Genomic DNA, 19,103 nt, shown 5'->3' with positions numbered 1-19,103 from the left:
AGATCTAGGGCCTTCCCCCAAAATATCAGAAGCCCCTCAGACCGGCCAAGACTTGGGGTTCACGCGGTGCTGTCTTCCTGCTGACCTGGCCCTCCTGTTTTGCAGCTCCCTGAGGGCCTCCTTTGACTCCCTGAAGCAGCGTAAGTCCCAACTGTCCCTACTCTAGCCTGCAGGGTGGTGGGATCTCCTGGGAAACCCAGATCCCTCATAGATGGGAGGGGTGAACTCAGGCTGAGGCCCAGCTTCACACCAGGGCTGTGAGGCCGGTGGGGGATTTGGGGGGTGAGTGCAGGTGAGGTGTGGGGGTGCCGGGCTGGTCCAGGCAGGGGCTCTGGTGGCTGAGGCCATCCTCTGGCCCTAGAAATGGAGAATGTGGGCAGCGCACACATCCAGCTGGCCCTAACCCTGCGAGAGGAGCTGCGGAGCCTGGAGGAGTTCCGGGAGCGACAGAAGGAGCAGAGGAAGAAGGTGAGGCCAGAGGAGGACGGTGTGGCCAGTGAGGAGCAGGGCCTCGCCTTGGCCCTGGGATTGGTGCCTCGACGGAGGAAAGGAAGAATGTGGGAAGGCCTGAGCTCTCAGCCTGGGAAGCCCACTGAGGGTCCTGCCCTGGAGCTGCCCATGCCGAGGAAGCAGGGAAGGCGTTGGTCTTTTTGACTCTCTCACGACACAGACTGTAGAGGGTCCAGGGCAACATGGAGGCATCCGGAGGAGCCAACCTGAGTTGAGTGACCCCCAGGAACTGGTCCTGATGGAGCCAAAGGATCAGGGCTGTTTGTCCAAGAAAGAGAGTTGGGGCCAGTTGCACTGAGGGCTGCCCAAGGCCAAGGGGCAGGCAGATACAAGGGTGGGGTGGCCTGAGCATCCAGAGGGGCTCCTCCCCAGCGGGCGCATGGCTGCATCTAGATGGAGTGACTGAGGGCAGGAAGGGGAGGTCCGCGTGGGAGATGTGCAGGCAGAAGCTGGAGGAATTGATGGGTGGCCGGCTCCCAACCCAAGCCTGCAACTCCGGTAGACTGAGCTCCTGGCCCCCAGGCGGGCAGGCAGGATGCAGCTGGTGCCAAACCTGTGGGATGGGGGCTCCGTCTCCTAGGGTTCCCTGGAGAGGTGAGGCCAGTACATGCATGCTTCTTGCCACGAGAGGAAGGGTCATGGTCAAGGGTCTGAAGAACTGAAAACAGAAAGATAACTGAGCTGTGCAGGGGAGGAAAGCTTCACCTTAAGGCTGGCCTGCGCGCCTGACTGAGCTGCTCCCCCTTTCCGTGCCTCAGTCTCCCTCTCCTAGGATGCATGCTCTCGTCCACCCCCAAGCTTGGGAACTCGGCCCAGAACAGGCCCCCCTGGGTCCTCACAGACAGGGCTCGGCTCTGATTGGTGATTCTCATTGCAAATCCAGCACAGCTACAAGGCCCTGCCTGCCCATCTGGCCAGCTGGGTCTCAGGCCTTCAGGAGTCTAAATTTGGCTTCTTGAGCCGACAGTGAGTCCCCAAAGCCATCCCCAGAAGCTGCCTGGCCTCGAGGTCCTGGAGCAGGTGAACTCTCTGAGAGGGGAGTTGCTGCAGAGCATGCAGAGTGCCCGGTGCACAGGGAGGCCCTGGTTGGGCTCTTTTGAGCTCTCTGTGGCCAGAGGGGCTGTGACACCTGCCAAAACTATTAAGGACAGAGCACCTCCCTCTGCAGAGCAGCCATGGCCACCACAAGCAGAAAGCTGTGATGCAGCCTGAGAGCTCGTCTGGTCGTCTGGGCACGTGTGTACACGAGTATAAGGGCCTGGTGCATGTGTGTGTGTGTGTGTTGGTGTGTTTGTTGCACGCCTGACCTTGTGACTAGGCAGCCTGTCTAGGTCTCCTGGCTGACCCAGACCCTCTCTGAGACCCCGGCCACAAACTGGCTCCAGTCGTAATACCGGGCACTGCATTTCTAATCTCCTACCTCATCCTGGCCTTTGTCCTGGCTGCCCCGCCATCTCTCTGAACAAGAAGCCTGGAGGCGAGTGTGGGGCATGGCAGTCACTGTGCCCCTGTGTGGCCATGAGCACGTGTTCACTGGCCTGTGGCTGTGCACAGGTGAAAGGGGAGTGTGTGATGTGTGCTCATGAGTGGTCTGTGGGTGCGCACAGGAAGGCCTGTGTGTGCAAGTGTGCGCAGCCGGGGGAGTGGGGGCTGCCATGAGCGTTCCCTCGTATTTGTGTGGAACCCCGCGTGCACGTGTGTGTCTGTGTACATGAGCGACTGGGATGTGCACAGGGGCCTGCAAATGAAGAATGAAGGGCTGTGTGGGGGGTGGGGGTTCTCCAGCGGTCCATTCTAAGGGTGACTGTGGGCGAGGGAGGGCATCCCGTCAGCCCACCAGAGCCAGAAGAGGATGCTGCGCCTCATCCCAGGGACAACCCCTCCTCTTGGCCTAGGGGAGCGTGCGGAGGCCGTGGCCCCCTGCTCAGAGCCTCGTGTCCCCTGCAGTATGAGGCCGTCATGGACCGTGTTCAGAAGAGCAAGCTGTCACTCTACAAGAAGGCCATGGAGGTGAGTGTGAGACGGGGGCCTTGCCCCTCCTGGGCAGTTCTGACTGAAGGGACAGTCCTGCAGTTGCTCACAGGGTGATCCACACAGTCGACTGGGCCCTGCAGGAGAAGAGGGCACAGGGACCCCTGAGCAGTGTCGAGGACCCTGGGCAGGAAGTGGGAGAAGAGTTCCCGAAGGCCCCTGGCACCTTCAGGGACTATCCCACAAAGAGGCTGGGCCATGGGGAGGCAGGGCCACTGTCCCCAGGGAAAGGAGCCTGCAACAAGACTGCCCGTCCCCACTTTCTCCGTCTCCAGTGCCAACCCTGAGATCCCGTCCCTGATGGGGATGCCCTGCTACACCCCCAGGCCCCTCAGGAGGAGGTGGGCTGGGCTCAGGGAACCTCACTCTGGGGACACTGTGTGGCTCTGCAAGTCACACCCTTCACAACCCTAGTCCAAGAGGACATACGAGCAAAAGTGCCGGGATGCGGATGACGCCGAGCAGGCCTTTGAGCGCATCAGTGCCGGCGGCCACCAGAAGCAAGTGGAGAAGGTGAGTGGGGCCACCGCAGCTGTGTGGTGTCACCAGGGCCGGGCAGGATGGAGAAGCACAGAAGGGGTGCGACAGACCCCCCCAGAAAAAGTCTGCATCCAGAATACCAGCTGCCCACCCAGCTCTGACCTGCAGTCTTGGCATCTATGCAAAGGATTTCCTCAAATCTCAGAGCGTGGACAGAGAGGGTCACCTTGATCCCCTCTGCCATCTCCAGGCTGCACCCGAGGACCCACTCCTCAGTGCAGGCCCTCTGGAGCCCAGACCCAGGCCCACAGGGCAGTCACTAACCCTCAGACAATCCTGGGAGAGGGGCTCAGGAGTCCCCGGGCACACAGAGAAAACTGAGTTCCAGGATGGTGAGTGACGTGTCCAGCTCTCAGAGCCAGGCAGCTGCAGAGAGGGACTCAAGCCCAGGTTGTCCAGAGCTCAAGCTCTTGACTGTTCTGGCCTCTAGGTAGTGTTGGTCACCAGGACCAAAACCACATCACGCAGTGCACAGACAGGAAAGCTGAGGCCCAGAGAGGGCAGGTTCTGTAGGTGCATTGGGGACAGTAAGTCAGGGGCCTGAGCCTGAGGCCCAGCCTCTGGGTCCAGCAGTGGCCACACAGGTCTTGGCCTGGCCCTGATCTACCCTCCCGCATCGTCTTGAATTCTGCTTTTCAGGGGTATCTTTATGGGCTGCAGGTTTCTGTTTTTATTCATGGAAACCCTTTGAGGGGTTGAGGCTGCTGGTGAATGATGGAATTTGCCGCCAGTTCACTCCTGAGTGACACCCTGGATGGCCGGGGAAGGTGCGACTGTCACTTCCGAGTAGCCAGGGTAGTGTGGGAGCACAAGGGCTGGGCTCAGCACAGGTCTCCCTGTCTCCTCAGAGCCAGAACAAAGCCAAGCAGTGCAAAGACTCGGCCACCGAGGCAGGTATGTGCACCCTGGCCCCATTCTTGGGCTGGCATGGTGGCCCGGCCAGTCCTCCCCACCACACTTATCCCTCAGCTGGGGATACGTGCTTCACCTAAGGAGTCACCTGGGTGCCACTCATCCCACACACTTGTGCAGAGGCTGTTCCTGCCGTTTTGCACTTTTAATCCTTACTCCACTCTTTGAGGTGGCTGTGATTTATCCCCTTTTAGCAGATGAGGCACAAAAAATTTAAGTTACCTGCCCAAGGTCACCAGCCAATAAGTGGTAGTGACTGCAGGGAAATGGAGACCATCTGGCTCCAGGGCCTGGACTTGCAGGGCCACGCCCATGGAAGACAGGCCCCTCATTTCTCCCTCATACACGTGTGCACACCCAGCCTTCCCTGAGCCCGGCTCCTCCCTCCCCCCACTGCCCCTTGTCCCTGCTGACAAACCTCCCAGGACAGAGCCACCTCCCTGCTTCCCCAGGAAGGTGCTCTTCCTTCTGTGTTGCCTCTTCAACACCTGCTGGACCCATGGTTGAGGGAACAGTTGACCCTAGAGATATGGGGTTGGGGGTCATGATCCAAGCCTGCTGGGCTCCCCGCCCAACAGCTCCGATGTCCACCCTGCCCAGTGTGTGGCTTCCCCTTCAAACCTCAGTTTCCCATCTGGAAAGTGAGGGGGTGGGATTCAGGGATGCAAGCAGCTTGGACTCTGAATGTGTGTCCCTGGGGCTCCACTCTAGCCTCAGAGCTCAGAGGGGGAGCCCAGTCACCCTGAAAAGGGCTGTATGTGGAGGTGGCCCTGAAAGCATCCAGATGAGCCCCAGCAATAGCCAGGCAGGCCCACGGGGCTGCAAGGGTCTGGGGGAGGGGCCTCTGGGGAGCAGAGAGGTGGAGGTCCTGGGGACCTGGGGTGGGGTCCGGGTCCCTCAGTCTCCCTGAGGGGTGCCTGTGCTTCCAGAGCGAGCGTACAGGCAAAACATCGAGCAGCTGGAGAAGGTGCGGGGAGAGTGGGAGCAGGAGCACCGGACCACCTGTGAGGTGAGGGACTGGCACGTGGCCCGTTTCCCGCTGCAGAAGAAAGGCATCCCCCCGCTCTGAGGCCACAAGTTGGGGGCAGTGCTCGTGCCCTGGTCCATTCATTCATTCCTTCACCGACCCACTCAGCTGCTTGCTCACTGGGCGCAGGGTGCTCTTGTCTCAGGGTGCTCACCTCAGGGCCCTGCTGATGGACACCACATGCTGTGCACCTCTTGCTTCCCTTCCCCAGGACTTCATCCAGTGTGTGGTGGGGTCTGGAGGGAAGCTGGGGCAGGAATCCCCCAGGCAGCTCAGCCTCCCTCCCAGCAGCCCAGGACTGCCACAGGGCTGGGGACCCACAGGAGGCCTTCCCTTTAGGCTTGGCTGCAGCAGAGCTTGCCCACCGAGCAGCCCCAGCTGAGCTGAGTGGGGCCTGTGCGGCCCTGCAGCCCCCTCCTCCTTCCCTTCTCCCTCAGGCCTTCCAGCTGCAGGAGTTTGACCGACTGACCATTCTCCGCAATGCCCTGTGGGTGCACTGCAACCAGCTCTCCATGCAGTGTGTCAAGGACGATGAGGTGGGGCCGAGGGCCTGAGGTGGGTGCAGGGAGAGGGCAGCCCTGGCAGGAGCCTGCTCAGGTCCATCTAAGCCAGTCAGCGGACTTGCCCTCTGTGAGCCAAGCTCTGGCCCCAGAGTCTCAGGCTGGACAGGAAGCTTAATACCCACAGGGCGCTGGCCTGAAAGCCCCTGCTTTTTAAGTTATGCCGGCTTTGGCCATTTGCTCCCTGCCTCCACTCCCTCCAGAGTGCCTGGCTCTGCTCTTGTGGCCAGAGCACCTGCCCCCTGGGTGGGAGTGGTGGAGGCGGTGGTGGTGGTGGTGGTGGACAGCAGGTGGACACAGTCCTTGGATGTTTGCAAAGGGGCTGGAGGACCCATGGCTCTGCTCCAGGACTGGTGCCTGCAGAAGCCCATCCTTCCTCTGCCCCACCCCTGCCCCTGTCTCCAGGAAGACCTGGATATACTTACTGAGCCCAACATGGTAGGTGGGATGGGGTGCATCCTCCCAGCAGAGTGGCTGCTACCTCTGTGAAAGGGACTGAGTCTCATGCTCTCTCAGGGCAGCCCTGAGGCCCGCTGCTGTTCCTTGCCTGACCCCTCTGCCCATAAGCTTTGGAGCTTTTCCTAAGTGGTATGCACCCACCTGTGGCCTTTTCATGGCAGCGGAAGGAGCGTGAGCTCTGGTCCCCTCATCAAGGTCCAAAGCCCAGCTGCCCTGTATTCCTGTTCTGTGACCTTGGGCATGTCACTTTCATTCTCTGATCATCTGTAAAATAGGGGAACTAGTGTCTGCCTCGAGGGCAGAGTGAGTTCAGTCCTTTGCATAGGGCCTTGAGAAAGAAGGACCAAAAAAGCTGTTGACCAGGGCTTTAGCCCCTCTGGGTTACGTCCCAAGGTCCCTCATTTCAGGTGCTGAGGGTCCCTGACCAGAGGAGTTCAGACCCGCAGAGCATGGGCATTGGGGTGAAGCCCAGCCCCACAGTCTCGCTCTTTCCTGCCCGCAGCTCTACGAGGAAGTGCGACTGACGCTCGAAGGCTGTAGTGTGGACACGGATATCAACAGCTTCATCCAGGCCAAGAGCACAGGCACCGAGCCCCCAGGTAAGGCCCAGCCTAGGGCAGCACAGCCTCTGGGTCTGAGCCTGCATGACTGTGGGTCTGGCGGGGGATTTGTTGAGCTGCCAGTGCTAGGACAGTGCTGGGGTGACTCACAGTTCCCTTGTGGGTGGAGGAGGTAGACCAGACCTGGAAGGAGGAGACAGTAGTCCCCAGGCTGGGTCCCTGGCCTGCTGACTCCTCTGAGGCAAAAGAGGAGCAGAGTTAAGGGCACCAGAGATCTAGAAGGGGGGTGAGGACAGGAATTAAGAGTGGGGAAGCCCTGCCAGCCTTCAGCCCAGCCCTTGTGGTCCCACTAAATCGTAGTTCAAAATATCCATGGCATTCTCAGTGGTACCCACAGTGGGGGACTCTCCTGGAGCAACAGGATGGGCCAGGACAAGAGTGGAAAAGTGGGGCCCTATGTGGGTCTCTGGGGAGGACCGGCTGGGGTGTGGAGCGGCTCGGGCTCTGCCTGCCTTCGCCGCCCGGGGCTCACAGGCTTGCTGTCTGCAGCTCCAGTGCCCTACCAGAACTACTACGATCGGGAGGTCATCCCGTCCTCTGGCAGCCCTGGGGTACCACCGTCCTGCGGCATGATAAAAAGGTGAGGCACCCCGTGGGTGTCAGTGGCCGGGGGGCAGAGGCTGGGCCATTGCTGCCACCGGCTCCTCCATTTACTGATCACCCGCCTTGTGTCTGGGGCTGTTCAGGGGCTTGCTGGGTGCCTTGTGGAGACAAAACAGCCTCGGTCCAGTCCTGTGGAGCCCTCTGCCCAAGGGAACCCAAGCATTAAGCAATTAGTTACACCCCAATTACTCACTAGTGACTGTGCACAAAGTCCTAGGCAGGCCTCACAGTGGCTTCCTTGCCTTTGGCCACACTGTGAGCCTGGGTTGGTGCCCTAGGTGACTCTTCAGCAGGAGCAGGGGCCCCAAACCTGTACACTTGGAGAATTCTCCTGGCTATTCTAGTATACCTTCCCTGGCCTGGTTGTGGTCAGGTGCCAGATCCTAGTGCTGTGTCCCAATATGTCACCTGGGCCCAGTCACTATGGGGCCAAGAGAAAGTGGGCTGGCTTGGCCCAGGCTGGTGAAGACCCCAGCAGGGCATGTTTGGGCTGAACTTTGAAGGGCAGCTCCTGCCACAGCAGGGAGGCTGGAGTGGAGTCGGGCCTCAGGGTGTGGGGACCTGAGCATTTTCTTAGAACGCCCACAGGGGCCCTGCATGGAGCAGGGGCTGAGATGATCTAGAGTGGGGGAGTGGGAGTGTGCTGCTGGGGAAGGAAGGGCCAAGGTGAACTCCCCTCAGGGAGCCCTGGAGGCAGAGAAGCCCAGCCTTGGCAGAGAAGCTCTTAGAGCTTTGCGAGTTTTTCCTCTCTGTCAGTGTGGCCTTAAGTGTCAGATGAAAGGACCTATCCTCTTTCTTCCCTCCCACCAGATTCTCTGGGCTGCTGCATGGAAGTCCCAAGACCACATCCTTGCAAGCTCCTACAGGTAACTGGGGGTGATGTGGGAGGTCCCCAAACTCTATGACCCCTGGGGAAAGGAGAGGACTCCTATATGGCATAGATGTGGTCACTGAGGCCCCAAAAGGGAAAAGGTGTACCTCCAACAGCAAGAGGGAGAGCAGAAAGGCAGGGCCAAGCCTAAACTTCATGCCAAAGGGGCCTCCAGGGACCACCTCTTCCAAAGGGGCAAGGTCCAGGCCTCACCCTGATCTCAGCCTCCACAGAGACTGTGACATCTACTCCCGAGCGGAATGACGGTGTCTACGCAGCCATCGCAGTGCAGGAGACCCTGGGAAATGCTGCCCCACCAGCCCAGGACTACAGGGCGCTCTATGACTACACGGCACAGGTGAGGCCTCCTCCCCTGCTCAGGGGTGCACGTGCCTACGTGTGTGTGCGCCTGGGACTATGTGGGGGTCGAACCCTCTGAACCCCGCTCTGTGCTTAAGAAGGGCTCAGCATACGTCTGCCGAGTATGGCGAAGAGATACAAGGCCTTGCGTCTGCGCCAATCGTCATATGTGCACATGAGTCGCCCTGGCACATGATGCAGGCTGGCATCGTCATGTGCATCGTGTGCACACACAGGCAGGCTGGCAGAGCCTGGGGTGGGTAATGGTTTTAGGGACAGGCTTCGTACCCTTGAGTCAGGGCCTTGTTCTCTGTGGCCTCGGGGCAGAGAACAACCATGGCCAGAATGAGTCCTTCAGCTGTGCTGCGGCTCATGTTCTGATGTCTGTGGGGCAGGGGATGCGGGGGGCAGTCCTGCTGAGATCTCCAGAGTCCAGTCTGCTCTCTGTATCGAGGCGAGGGTGCAGAGCTGGGAACCAGATCCACCTGGACTCTGGGCAACATCCCACAGTTAGGCAGGCAAGTGTAGGCTGCGTGAACAGAGGCCACGCTCGGGGATGAAGACTCTCGGAGTCCAGGCCTTGGCAGGGGCAGCCAGCAGAACGATAGGGTGCTTGCAGGGGAGTGGCTGGCTGGGGACTTTCTGGGCTCAGCAGTGAGATTTGGGGTGAGTGTCCCCTTAGGTTTGGGGTGAGGCAAGCAGCCCTAACTCCTGATATGCTCCAGTGGTTGGAGCAGAGTGGGAGAAGACCAGGGTGGGGTGCCTCTAATGACAAATTGAGGAGGACAGTCCCCCAGGGACTGCCACAGGAGGCATGGGCATGTCTCAGCTCAATGTCCACCCTGGGAGCCTGGCTCACCTTTACTGCTGGGGTCAGGGAACGCCAGACCAGAGCCCTCCCAGCACGTCCTCCAGTCTCATGCTCATCCCATCTCTTACCCAGAACTCCGACGAGCTGGACATCTCTGCAGGGGATGTTCTGGCAGTCATCCTCGAAGGGGAGGATGGCTGGTGGACAGTGGAACGGAATGGGCAGCGTGGTTTTGTTCCTGGGTCCTACCTGGAGAAGCTCTGAGGAAGGACCAGCAGGTCCTCACCAGGACCTGCCCTGCCTGTGGAGCCAGGAGTGTCCCCTACAACTGCCCTGGTCTTGTGGGGTCAGAATAGGCCCGGACCTCCTGGGGATGGGGTGAGGATGGGGCCACATTCAAGAAGTCTCTCCCAGGGAATAAAGGAATGCATTCTTTTTCTTTGGTCTGCTGGGTCCTTTTTACTTTTACTCCTGTGTCCAAATGCTCAATTCAGCAGAAAATGAGTGAGAAGAGTCTAGAGAACTGAGCTCCATCATACCTAGACAAATCTTCAGCAGAAGTCACTGACGGCCCCAGCTAGTCTCAGGTTCTGCTGGGAACAGAGAAGAGGTCTGGTCCCATCGCTGACTGCCAGAGAGACAGTCACACCTCGCACAAATGGGATGGTGGGGCAGGGTGGAGAGGAGCCTTGGGAGGGTGGGAAGGGGAGTTCAGCCTTCCTGATGGTAGAGGACGGGGCAACAGCAGATAGGACAGGGCATCTGGACACACCTGGGGAACATTCTGGGCTAATGGGTCCATTAGAAGCACAGGGCCCAAGACAGAAGGTGCAGAGAGACAGCACAGAGGCTCATGGGTGTACATGGCCCTGCTTTCCCCACCAGCTGGGGCCTGAGGGAACCACTGCCACCCATGACACTCCTGCCAAATATGGCACACACTGTCCAGGCAGAGCTGGAGTCCACGTGGGCTGCTGCTGCATCGCGCCCCACTGGAGCTCACATGGGTCTGTGGCCTCCCCACTGGCTCCTGGTCACCCACCCATCAACCCACATACAGAGTTTTAGCTTATATGCCAAGGCAAATATCAGATGCCAGAGGCAGATAGTAGACCTTCACCAAGCTGTGCCCTAGGAAAAGGGTAAGGAGCGAGCTGGTAAAAGGGGGCTCATCTGGCACTCAGCATGGCACCCAGCTTTAGGCCTTCATCTTCATTGCCATATTCGAAAGGCAGGTTTAGTTACCATGATGCCTAAAGGAGGTGAAGGAGAGGATGGGATTTCTTTTTTGGGGCGTGGAAGTGCCTTTAGGTTGTAGCCTTTCACCTGACTGAGGTGTAGTCCCTTGCAAGCCATGGTGCAGGAGATGCCCATGGTGCTGGGTCAGGCAAGGTGCGAAGGGTCCAGGCAGCCCCAGGGTGCAGTTGCAGAACCCTGAAAGCAGGGCTCTGTGGCTGTGGGGTGTCACCCATTGCTACTTTCCACCAGAGGCTGCCACAGACAAGGTGGGAAAGGGCTTTGGGCTTCTGAGAAGTCAGACTGATGCTTATGTCCATCCTGAAATCATTTTCCCTCATCAGGTACATTGTGCTAGAGAGCCGACCAAACACACCTGTCCCTGGCACACCCTGATCTGCAGATAGGGATGTTCGAGGAGAACGATGTAATCTGGTGCTTGATCTCCTCCTGCCCTGAAGGAGAGAAAGTCTGTGACTAAAGACTTGGCTGGCCAGGTGTGGTGGTGCACACCTGTAATCCTAGCAGTTCAGGAAGCTGAGACAGGAGGATTACAAATTCAAAGCCAGCCTCAGCAATGTAGCAAGCCTCTGTCTCAAAAAATAAAAAGGGCTGGTGATGTGGCTCAGTGGTTAATAAGTGCCTTGGGGTTCAATCCCCCATACCAAAATAAAGAAATAAAGGCTTGGCTGTAACAAGGCCTGCCTGGGTCAGAAATGCTGCCCAGGACACACCCCTCAAGTCTTGCCAGACCCAGGCAGGTCCCAGGCCTGTCAGGCAGCCCTAGAGTAATTCAATCAAGATATCCTTGTGACCCTTCTAGGACAATGGGGTGGAGTGGTACTTGCTAAGACGAAGGAGTGCCCTGAAAAAGCTCACCCTCCCAAAAGGGAAAGGCAGATACTGCTGAGCACTGACATCCAAGGCAGCCAGTAAATATGGCAAGAGGGGGCTAGGAGCCCAGGAGCAGGTTGACCTGACACAGGGGATGGTGGCTTGTGTGCAATGTGGCAAATGGGCTGGAGAACAATTCTGGAAGAATGTAGGAAATAGGAAGTGCCTACAGGATGTGAAACAGGGGCAGGAGGGGTGGAAAGAAGACATGAGAAGTGAATTCCAAGCTCAGTCTTAAAGATGGGCAGAGGCCTCTCCTAGGTGGAGCTGGGGTAGGACTTGGAGCAGAGACAGAACAAGGGCCCAGGAGAGGCAGGGCAGTCAAGCTGACTGACCCTGGGGCTCAGGTCATGTGTGGGCAGTGAAGAGGAAAGAAAGGAGTAGAAAGTTAGGTATCAGTGCTTTATTTATTCCCTGAAAATACCTTGTCATCTTGATTGAGCATCCCATTCCTCCACAAAGATTTTTTTAAAAACCTTTGGCCTAGATATTTATCATCATCTCTGACAGGTGCTGCAGTGTCTGTGGGCCCCAGTGGGTGATGGGTAAAGAGTGTTAGATAACAGAGCCTGTTCTCCATTCAGGCAGTCAGAGGAAAAAGACGAAAGCAACTCTGGGTCACAATTTACACTGAGGTGGGGGTCAGGGAACAACCCACAAATGAATCTAACATCCATCACCCCTGCAAGCTTTCTGCATTCTCCTGTGCACAAAGTCAACCTCAGCTGCTGGGAACCACCTGCATGGGGGGATGACCTTCCCAGCAGAGATGGTGCTTGATAAAGAGGGGATTGGGGTGTATAAATAACTGCAGCCTCTTCCTGACAGACGGCCCCTCAGAGAAAGCATGAAGGAGGGAAAGTGTAGCCTCTTAAGGCAGAACATCAAGGTCTGAAGCTGGCTCACCCCTCCTTGGGTAGTCGGAGGCAAGACACAGTTTCTCTGGTGCAAATGCGCCCCTATCCAAGTCGATCTCTCCATACAGTTCAAATTAAATAATGGTCAAATGCTTATTAAAACAAAGAGGTTGCTCCTTTTAACAAGGCTCACAACCTCTGAATATTGGTTAGTCAATAGCAGCTTCGGGAGTCGCACAATCCAGCTCACTCAGTGTGTCCTCTGGTTATGTCAGTGAGTCCTTCCCAAGAGTGATGAGAAACAAACCCTCACTTGGTCAAACGACACACATGCCACTGGTGTCCAGCACCTAGTTTCGACCCCTCTCCCACAGCCCTTCCTCGGCTGAGCTACCTGAGCATAAGATTATCAGTTTGGCTTGATCTGGTTGAACCTGGATGTCTACTTTCCCATCCTGCCATGTGAAGCAGCAGCACAATCCCAGAACAGGGTCACCACAGGCAAGCAGGTTTGCTACCCTCAGCATCCTCCCGGGATTATCAGGACCATAGGGATATGGCTTTCAAACTACGTTCGTAGAGTGGAGCAAATGCTGATGTTTTGGTCCCATCTTAGACAAATGGAACCAAATCTGTGCAGGCTGAGCTTTTGCATAAACATTTCTAACATTCTCCTGGTGATTCCAATATGCAACCAGGGTTGAGAACTTCCTGGTTAATGAGTTCTTCTGCTAAAATATTTTAGAAGTCAGAAAACCATATTCTTATGACACGTGACTTATTTCAGACCATGAATGTTTACTATGTGCCAGATGCTGGGCATGTAAACATAAATAAGTCTCTTTTCTACCCTCCATTGTAATGCTCACATCTGTTTTACTTTCTTTGCTAGGTAAATTCAGGAGAGCAGGATCTATGAGTCAACTTCTCCACAACTAGCAAGGATCTCAACCCTGTCCAAAAGGTAGATTCAGTGGGTAAACTTAGGTTTCTGCCAGGATATTATATAACACTCTCAGGAGACCTCAGATTTTGTAATAAAAAGCCACAGAGAACAAAAATCATTTTCAAGAATTCCAAGGCTGCTGAATACGAGACCAATACACTCAGAAAGCAGGTGCTCCTACATACCATCAACAGATCACTAGGAAATCCATCAGGAAAATCATTCCACTCACAATAGCAGCAGCCTCCTGTATCTTTTTAATAGTTTCTGTATCAAGAGGCCACATCAGGTGATGGGCCACTTGCTATCTAGTCAAATACATCTTATGATGTTTGCATGACAAAATCAACTACTGATGTTTCTCAGAATGGATTTCTCAGAACATATTCCTGGAGGGAAGTGACACGTGGCTGCACAGAGGTGTTCACCACAGTGAAATTGGAAGTAGTCTTATAACCCACCCATTGTACATTGTTTGATCATAGCATTAATATATCCATGCAGTTAACAAAGAGGAATAAGAAATCCTATAGTCCAAACTAGAAAGAGTACCTAGCTATTTTGTGAAGAGGAATAAAAGAACCCCGTAGAATAAAATTCAAATAACTAAAACCAAAACCAAAACCCACCACCAAGACTATTTCTGGATTTGTAGCAAAAAGTCTAGAAAGACACACACCACTTTTAAACTTGCTTACCTATGTGTATTTTGTTCTTTAGAGATGTCTGTATAATTTACATTTTTTAAAGCACCACTTTTGTTAAAAACAATTCTTTTTTAAAAGGATGGTTTCTATCAACTGATAGGATGAGAAGCAACAGACTGCAGTAGCAATGAGTACACCCCGTGCCAGGGACCAGGACTCTTCAGAGAAACACAAATTCCAGGGCCGAGTAACAAGATAAGCCTGGAACATCTTATAATGTCAAAAATGACAGGACTTCAAAAAATGTGGAAACACAGGAAGCAACTGAAGGGGCTCCCACTGTTCAAATCTGGGAGGATGTGAGGAATCCCTCCCCACAAAAGGATAATGAGTGCTAGACTATAACAATATCCTTTGGCAATCATCACAGTAAAGACTGAAGCAGGGGCTGGGGTGAGGCTCAGCCGCGGAGTGGCACGCACGAAGCTCTCAGTTCAATCCCCAGCATGACAGCGAAAAGAAGAAAAAAAAAAAAAAGATTGAAGCAGGCCTGTGTCAGTAGTATTTGCCATATGTGGGGAGAAGTTTGGTGAGGAGCAGAATATTTATATCACCTTGTAACTAAGTCTCCAGAGATTGTCTACTAGTTGAAAGGGGAAAAGTATTAACTGTGTAACATGGAGAAAGGGGACAGCGCCTTGACCAGGTGTACCAGGCATTACTTTATTGCCTATTAGCTCACTTAACCTTTGTTGTCACACAGACACTGGGCTTCTGCAATCTACACTTTGCCTTTGCCAGCTGGTCAACGGGAAGCTCTGAAGGGTGGCAACGCTGGAGGGAGAGAGGACTTGTTCTTTGTCATCTTTGGTCTGGCATGCGTCCCAGCAGCATTCTCCATAGTGATGGTTCTCTGCTCCCACGGATCAGTGGTGGCACCTCCCATTAGTTGATTCTTCCACACAGGGCAGTGTGTCTCTGTGGCAGTTAGTTGCTCCTCAGAGGTCTCAGCCTTGGGAGAACCTCTAAGTTTCTAGGTTCCCTCCTTGTCTTTTTTTCCCTTCAGACCTAGGGGTAGTAGCTATTTCTGCTAAGCTGTTTTGGAGTTTTTAAACATTCCTTTTAGTAAATCACCTTTTACATAAACATTTATATTAAAAATTTTCTGTTCATATTTAGGTGATCAAACATCAAAACAGGTGATCAAAATTAACATCATTTTGGAGGAGGGAGGCAGACTGACACTGCCTCCCAAGACTAAGACATAGGCAGTGTTCCAGTCACCTGGAACACAAAACCTAATCTAATCAAGATGAAACATCAGATGAGCCCAAAATGAGCAGCACTGTTCAAAAGAAGGCACTGTATTCTTCCAGAATGTCAATATCACAAGAGAAAAACTTATGGAAATGCTTGTTTCGAGGAAAACAGAGACATGACAACTAAATACAGTATCTGATCCTAGACTAGATTCAGAGTGGCAGGGGGGAAAATACTATCAAGGACATCATGAGGTCATCTGAAATATGAACGGGGGCTGGGGATATGAAAAAAAAAAAGAATGGTAGATTATCAGTGTTAAATGTCCTGAATTTGGTAACTGTACTGTGATTGTCAGAGATTATCTTTATTCTTAGGAAATTCCCACTGATTCTCTAACAGGATAACAGGCCACCATGAATGTGAAGAGAGTAAGCAAGCACACTCAAGAACACAAATGACAAATGGGACAAAATGTCATAGGTATATTTGGGTAAAGGGTATTTAGGCCTTATATAAACAATCCTTACTCTTGCAACTTTTCCATGAGTTTGAAAATATTTCCAAATAGAATTTTTAAATTTTTAAAAAGGAAATAGGATAACAGTGGTTCTTAACCACAACTGCAGATTGGAATGAGCAGACCATTCAGCAGTTTGGGACCCTGGTCCTGTAGTTTTCAAAAGTTCCCCAGGTTCCCCACGTATGGTTCTTGTCTGTGTCTGTAGGTCAACAGAGGTAAGAAACAGATGTGCAGAACAGATGATAACACTGCAACTATGGGAGAGCTTATTCATTAGATTTCAGACATGAGGAGTAGTTCTTTTGCCCTCTGAAGAGCAGGCACCAGGGAACAGGTCTCCAGGTCTTAATGGCAGAAGTCTCCAGACGTCAAGCAAGCAGAAGATAATCTATAAGGCACTGGCCGATGTGGACAGATTTCCCTTCTAGTGGTTCCCAAACAGGGTAAAAAGGCATATTTCCAGGACAACTATGCCAGGAATTAAACACTATTTAAAGCTGGCAGAAGCTACAATGGTTTAACTGGTCCCAGAAGTACCCGCCCCACCCCCATCATTTTGGCTGATTTGAGTCCAACTGGCAGAGCACACGGAGGAAGCTGCTCTCTCAGCAGGCAAGCAGTGGGGGACTGAGCAATGGGGGAATACGTGGGACTCCTCTCTCAGGCAAGTTCAAGGAATGAGCTACCTGGCTTTGTCCCAAAGCAATTTCTTATCGTAGAGTTCAGTTCTGTAGTACAGGAAGAGAGCAATCAAAGTTACCTGGGGCTCATGCTAGATTTCTTTCTTTCCCTTGTCTCTGTTCCACATCCAATCAATGCAAATTTTGCCATTTCTTTTCCCTCTAGTGCCTGAGTCCACCCCTTACCACCTCCACCCACAGCACACTACTTCATGCTCTTTAGCTCTCCTGAACAACTGCATCTACCTAAACATAGCCCCATCACATTCCCTTCAAGTCATCCTCTAAACTGCAGCCAGGTGGACAGGTCTGCTTGCATCACCTCCACGTTAGTCACCACTGCCCATAAGTCAAATCTGACCTGCACAGGATGTCTTGTAAAACCCTGGAAGTCTGGGCTTTGTCCCCTCTCCAAATTCTTTCCAAGTTTTATATTTTAACCTCCAGGCACAATGAGTAACTTATAGCTCTCTGTATGTTCAAATCACATTTCATATCCTTATGTATCCTCCCACCAAACCTATCCAGTCTCCAGGCTTGTGCATATGCTCAGGGAGTGGCCTCTGGCCTCCAGGGGCCTCCTTTGGGCTCCCCTTCTTTTATGACTACCACCACTATATTGTGTGAAAATTACCTGCTCCTGTGTATGTCTCCCATACTAGGACTCCAACTCATTGAGGACAAGGACAATATCACTGCTGCTTCCCCCGTGCCTTGCACATACCAGATGCTCCACTATTTGTAGCATATATTAGACTGAAAAGCGTATGTGGCCTTTAGAATTTGGCAACAGATATAATGAAAACGCATGCAAATCATGATGAACGGCAGACAACACCAACATCTGAAACATTATACTGCTGCTCTGGAATTGAAATATCCCCAAAATAATTAAAAACTGCATGTTGAGGGCTGATACAGAGTTTATTGAATTAGATTTTTCTATTTACAACTGAGATCACGTCTACATACTATTATGCTAGTCTACATGGGTACATTATCTCTAAAGAGTTTAAGACTTATGATGAATGGGCTCAATCACACAAAAACACACTCACACACTCATACTAATTGTTTTAAAACAGTAGTGCATACATTAAACTCCTCCTATAAAGCCAGTTTTGATTAAAAACCACTGTGTCAAAGATCTGTCTCTGATTTTGAAGATGAACAAAAAACACACTGTATGATTCTAAAATCTATTTTAGCCATTTTGTACAGATGCTACCTTATCAGACTACAGTATATGTTTTTTGAAGGACATTGATGAGGGGCACCATCTGGTGCTAACTTTAACCAGACAGTTGGCTTCCTCCCCCTCCCCCCCAAAACCTTTGGCCAATAGTTCTCCACTTTAAAGACTGAAAGGACCTGGTAACACTAGAGCCATTATTGCCTGGAGGCAACAGAAGCAGGCCTACATCCTCCTTTAATTCTACTGCATTATGCAACTTGCAAATGGTTCTGAAATTAGAACATTTACCACTGAACTTAAACACTTAGGGGCATGGAGAGTCAGCTGGAACAAGGGGAAAGTCATAGGTGGGTTGGTAAGTAGGCAGGTACATGAAAAAGCCAAGCTGCTCTGTCCAACACCAGTGTACGTGTGCTTTAACTAGATGAACTCAGGAGGCCAACTGCAGCAGACCTGCTCAATTCACCTTCCAAATCAGAACAACGAGACTAAAAAGCTCAGGCTTGAGTTGTCTACTAGGCATAGGTTCCACCAGTGATGAGGAGCTCATAAGCAGGATCTCTACTCCTTCTGCACAACACGATGCATGCACACAGCATGCCCAGCAGCTGTGGGAAGAAAACAATGGGGAAAAAAGGCTGAAAATCCCTGTATGACGATAAAGAACATATTGGCAATGGAGCTCTTCCAAATTTCAATGATTCCAAATCACCAAAAGAGTAATTAACAATGAAAGAAGATATTTCTTATGAATACATTATTTTTAATTGTCTAAGTGACTAAGCTTCTGCCTTATACCCAGGAACTCTGAGCTGGCCAAGAATCAAGACTCTTTTACTGCCATTCCCACTATCAGATTCTAGAGCAGCACTCTCCAAAGGAACTTGTGCAGTGATGGAAACATTCTGTATGTGCTGTCAAATATGACAGCCACTAGTCACATGTGGTTACTGAATGCTTAAAATGTAGCTAGTACAATTAAGGAGTTGTATTTAAAATTTTTATTTCAATTAATTTAGATCCTTGTAGCAAGTGGCTTTTATACTAGACAACAAAAGCACAGGGAGTGAAATGATCAAGACTATATGTGCTTAATGGTGCCTTTTCAGGCATCTTCTGGGGAGAGAGGCTTTATAATAATCCACAGAATTCAGTACATGAATAGCCCTGTGGTGGGAAACCAATCCTGATGCTAAAAAATGTAGTTTAGAGGTTTTCATTTCTTTCATATGTACTATTTTTGAAATACAGGTTTGGTTCTGTGGTATTACATACATATTACTTTTTTAAAGGTCATTCTTCCTTCATCATTTTATTTTAATAAGTCTTAATCCTTATGTGGTAGCATATTGGAATAGTAATAAAGTCATGCCATGTTATTTTGGATAAGCAAGAGGATTAAGATGGATTAAAGAAAAAAGATTTCTAGAATTTTTGACCCAGCTTCTCACAAAATATAAACAGTAACCGAAGGGCTAAATAAAAGTTAATTTGCTGTTCTAACTCTTCACTGACAACAAAAGGCCTAAGTTATTTGATTTTAAAAGGCAGCACTCTTGGT

At 52.3% G+C, this 19,103-nt stretch overlaps 2 protein-coding genes across 5 annotated transcripts in view; one reads left to right on the top strand and one right to left on the bottom strand.

The window, feature by feature from the left end:
- Positions 1-17,671, top strand: part of PSTPIP1 (proline-serine-threonine phosphatase interacting protein 1) — a 48,068-nt gene extending 30,397 nt beyond the window's left edge. For 3 of the 4 annotated variants that reach the window (XM_079128902.1, XM_079128900.1, XM_079128901.1), the window contains 12 exons: positions 106-140; positions 362-468; positions 2,458-2,520; positions 2,956-3,054; positions 3,930-3,975; positions 4,923-5,002; positions 5,458-5,556; positions 6,542-6,638; positions 7,149-7,239; positions 8,073-8,128; positions 8,358-8,491; positions 9,437-17,671. In XM_079128902.1, the coding sequence (XP_078985028.1) occupies positions 106-140; positions 362-468; positions 2,458-2,520; positions 2,956-3,054; positions 3,930-3,975; positions 4,923-5,002; positions 5,458-5,556; positions 6,542-6,638; positions 7,149-7,239; positions 8,073-8,128; positions 8,358-8,491; positions 9,437-9,568 (1,039 nt within the window). In that variant the 3' untranslated portion in view covers positions 9,569-17,671. Of the gene's footprint in view, positions 1-105; positions 141-361; positions 469-2,405; positions 2,521-2,955; positions 3,055-3,929; positions 3,976-4,922; positions 5,003-5,457; positions 5,557-6,541; positions 6,639-7,148; positions 7,240-8,072; positions 8,129-8,357; positions 8,492-9,436 lie in introns of those variants that run through there. The other variant, XM_079128903.1, reaches the window with a different exon arrangement.
- TSPAN3 (tetraspanin 3) overlaps positions 17,253-19,103 on the bottom strand; it is a 23,997-nt gene continuing 22,146 nt past the window's right edge. Inside the window, exon 7 of the mRNA XM_079128929.1 lies at positions 17,253-18,150. Coding sequence (XP_078985055.1) covers positions 18,058-18,150 — 93 coding nt within the window. The 3' untranslated portion in view covers positions 17,253-18,057. The remainder of the gene's footprint in view (positions 18,151-19,103) is intronic.

This window comes from Sciurus vulgaris (genome assembly GCF_902686455.1).
Source record: "Sciurus vulgaris genome assembly, chromosome: 2".
NCBI classification, from domain to species: domain Eukaryota; kingdom Metazoa; phylum Chordata; class Mammalia; order Rodentia; family Sciuridae; genus Sciurus; species Sciurus vulgaris.
The sequence above is the reverse complement of the archived record's forward strand: the minus strand, read 5'-3'. Positions and strand labels throughout refer to the sequence as shown.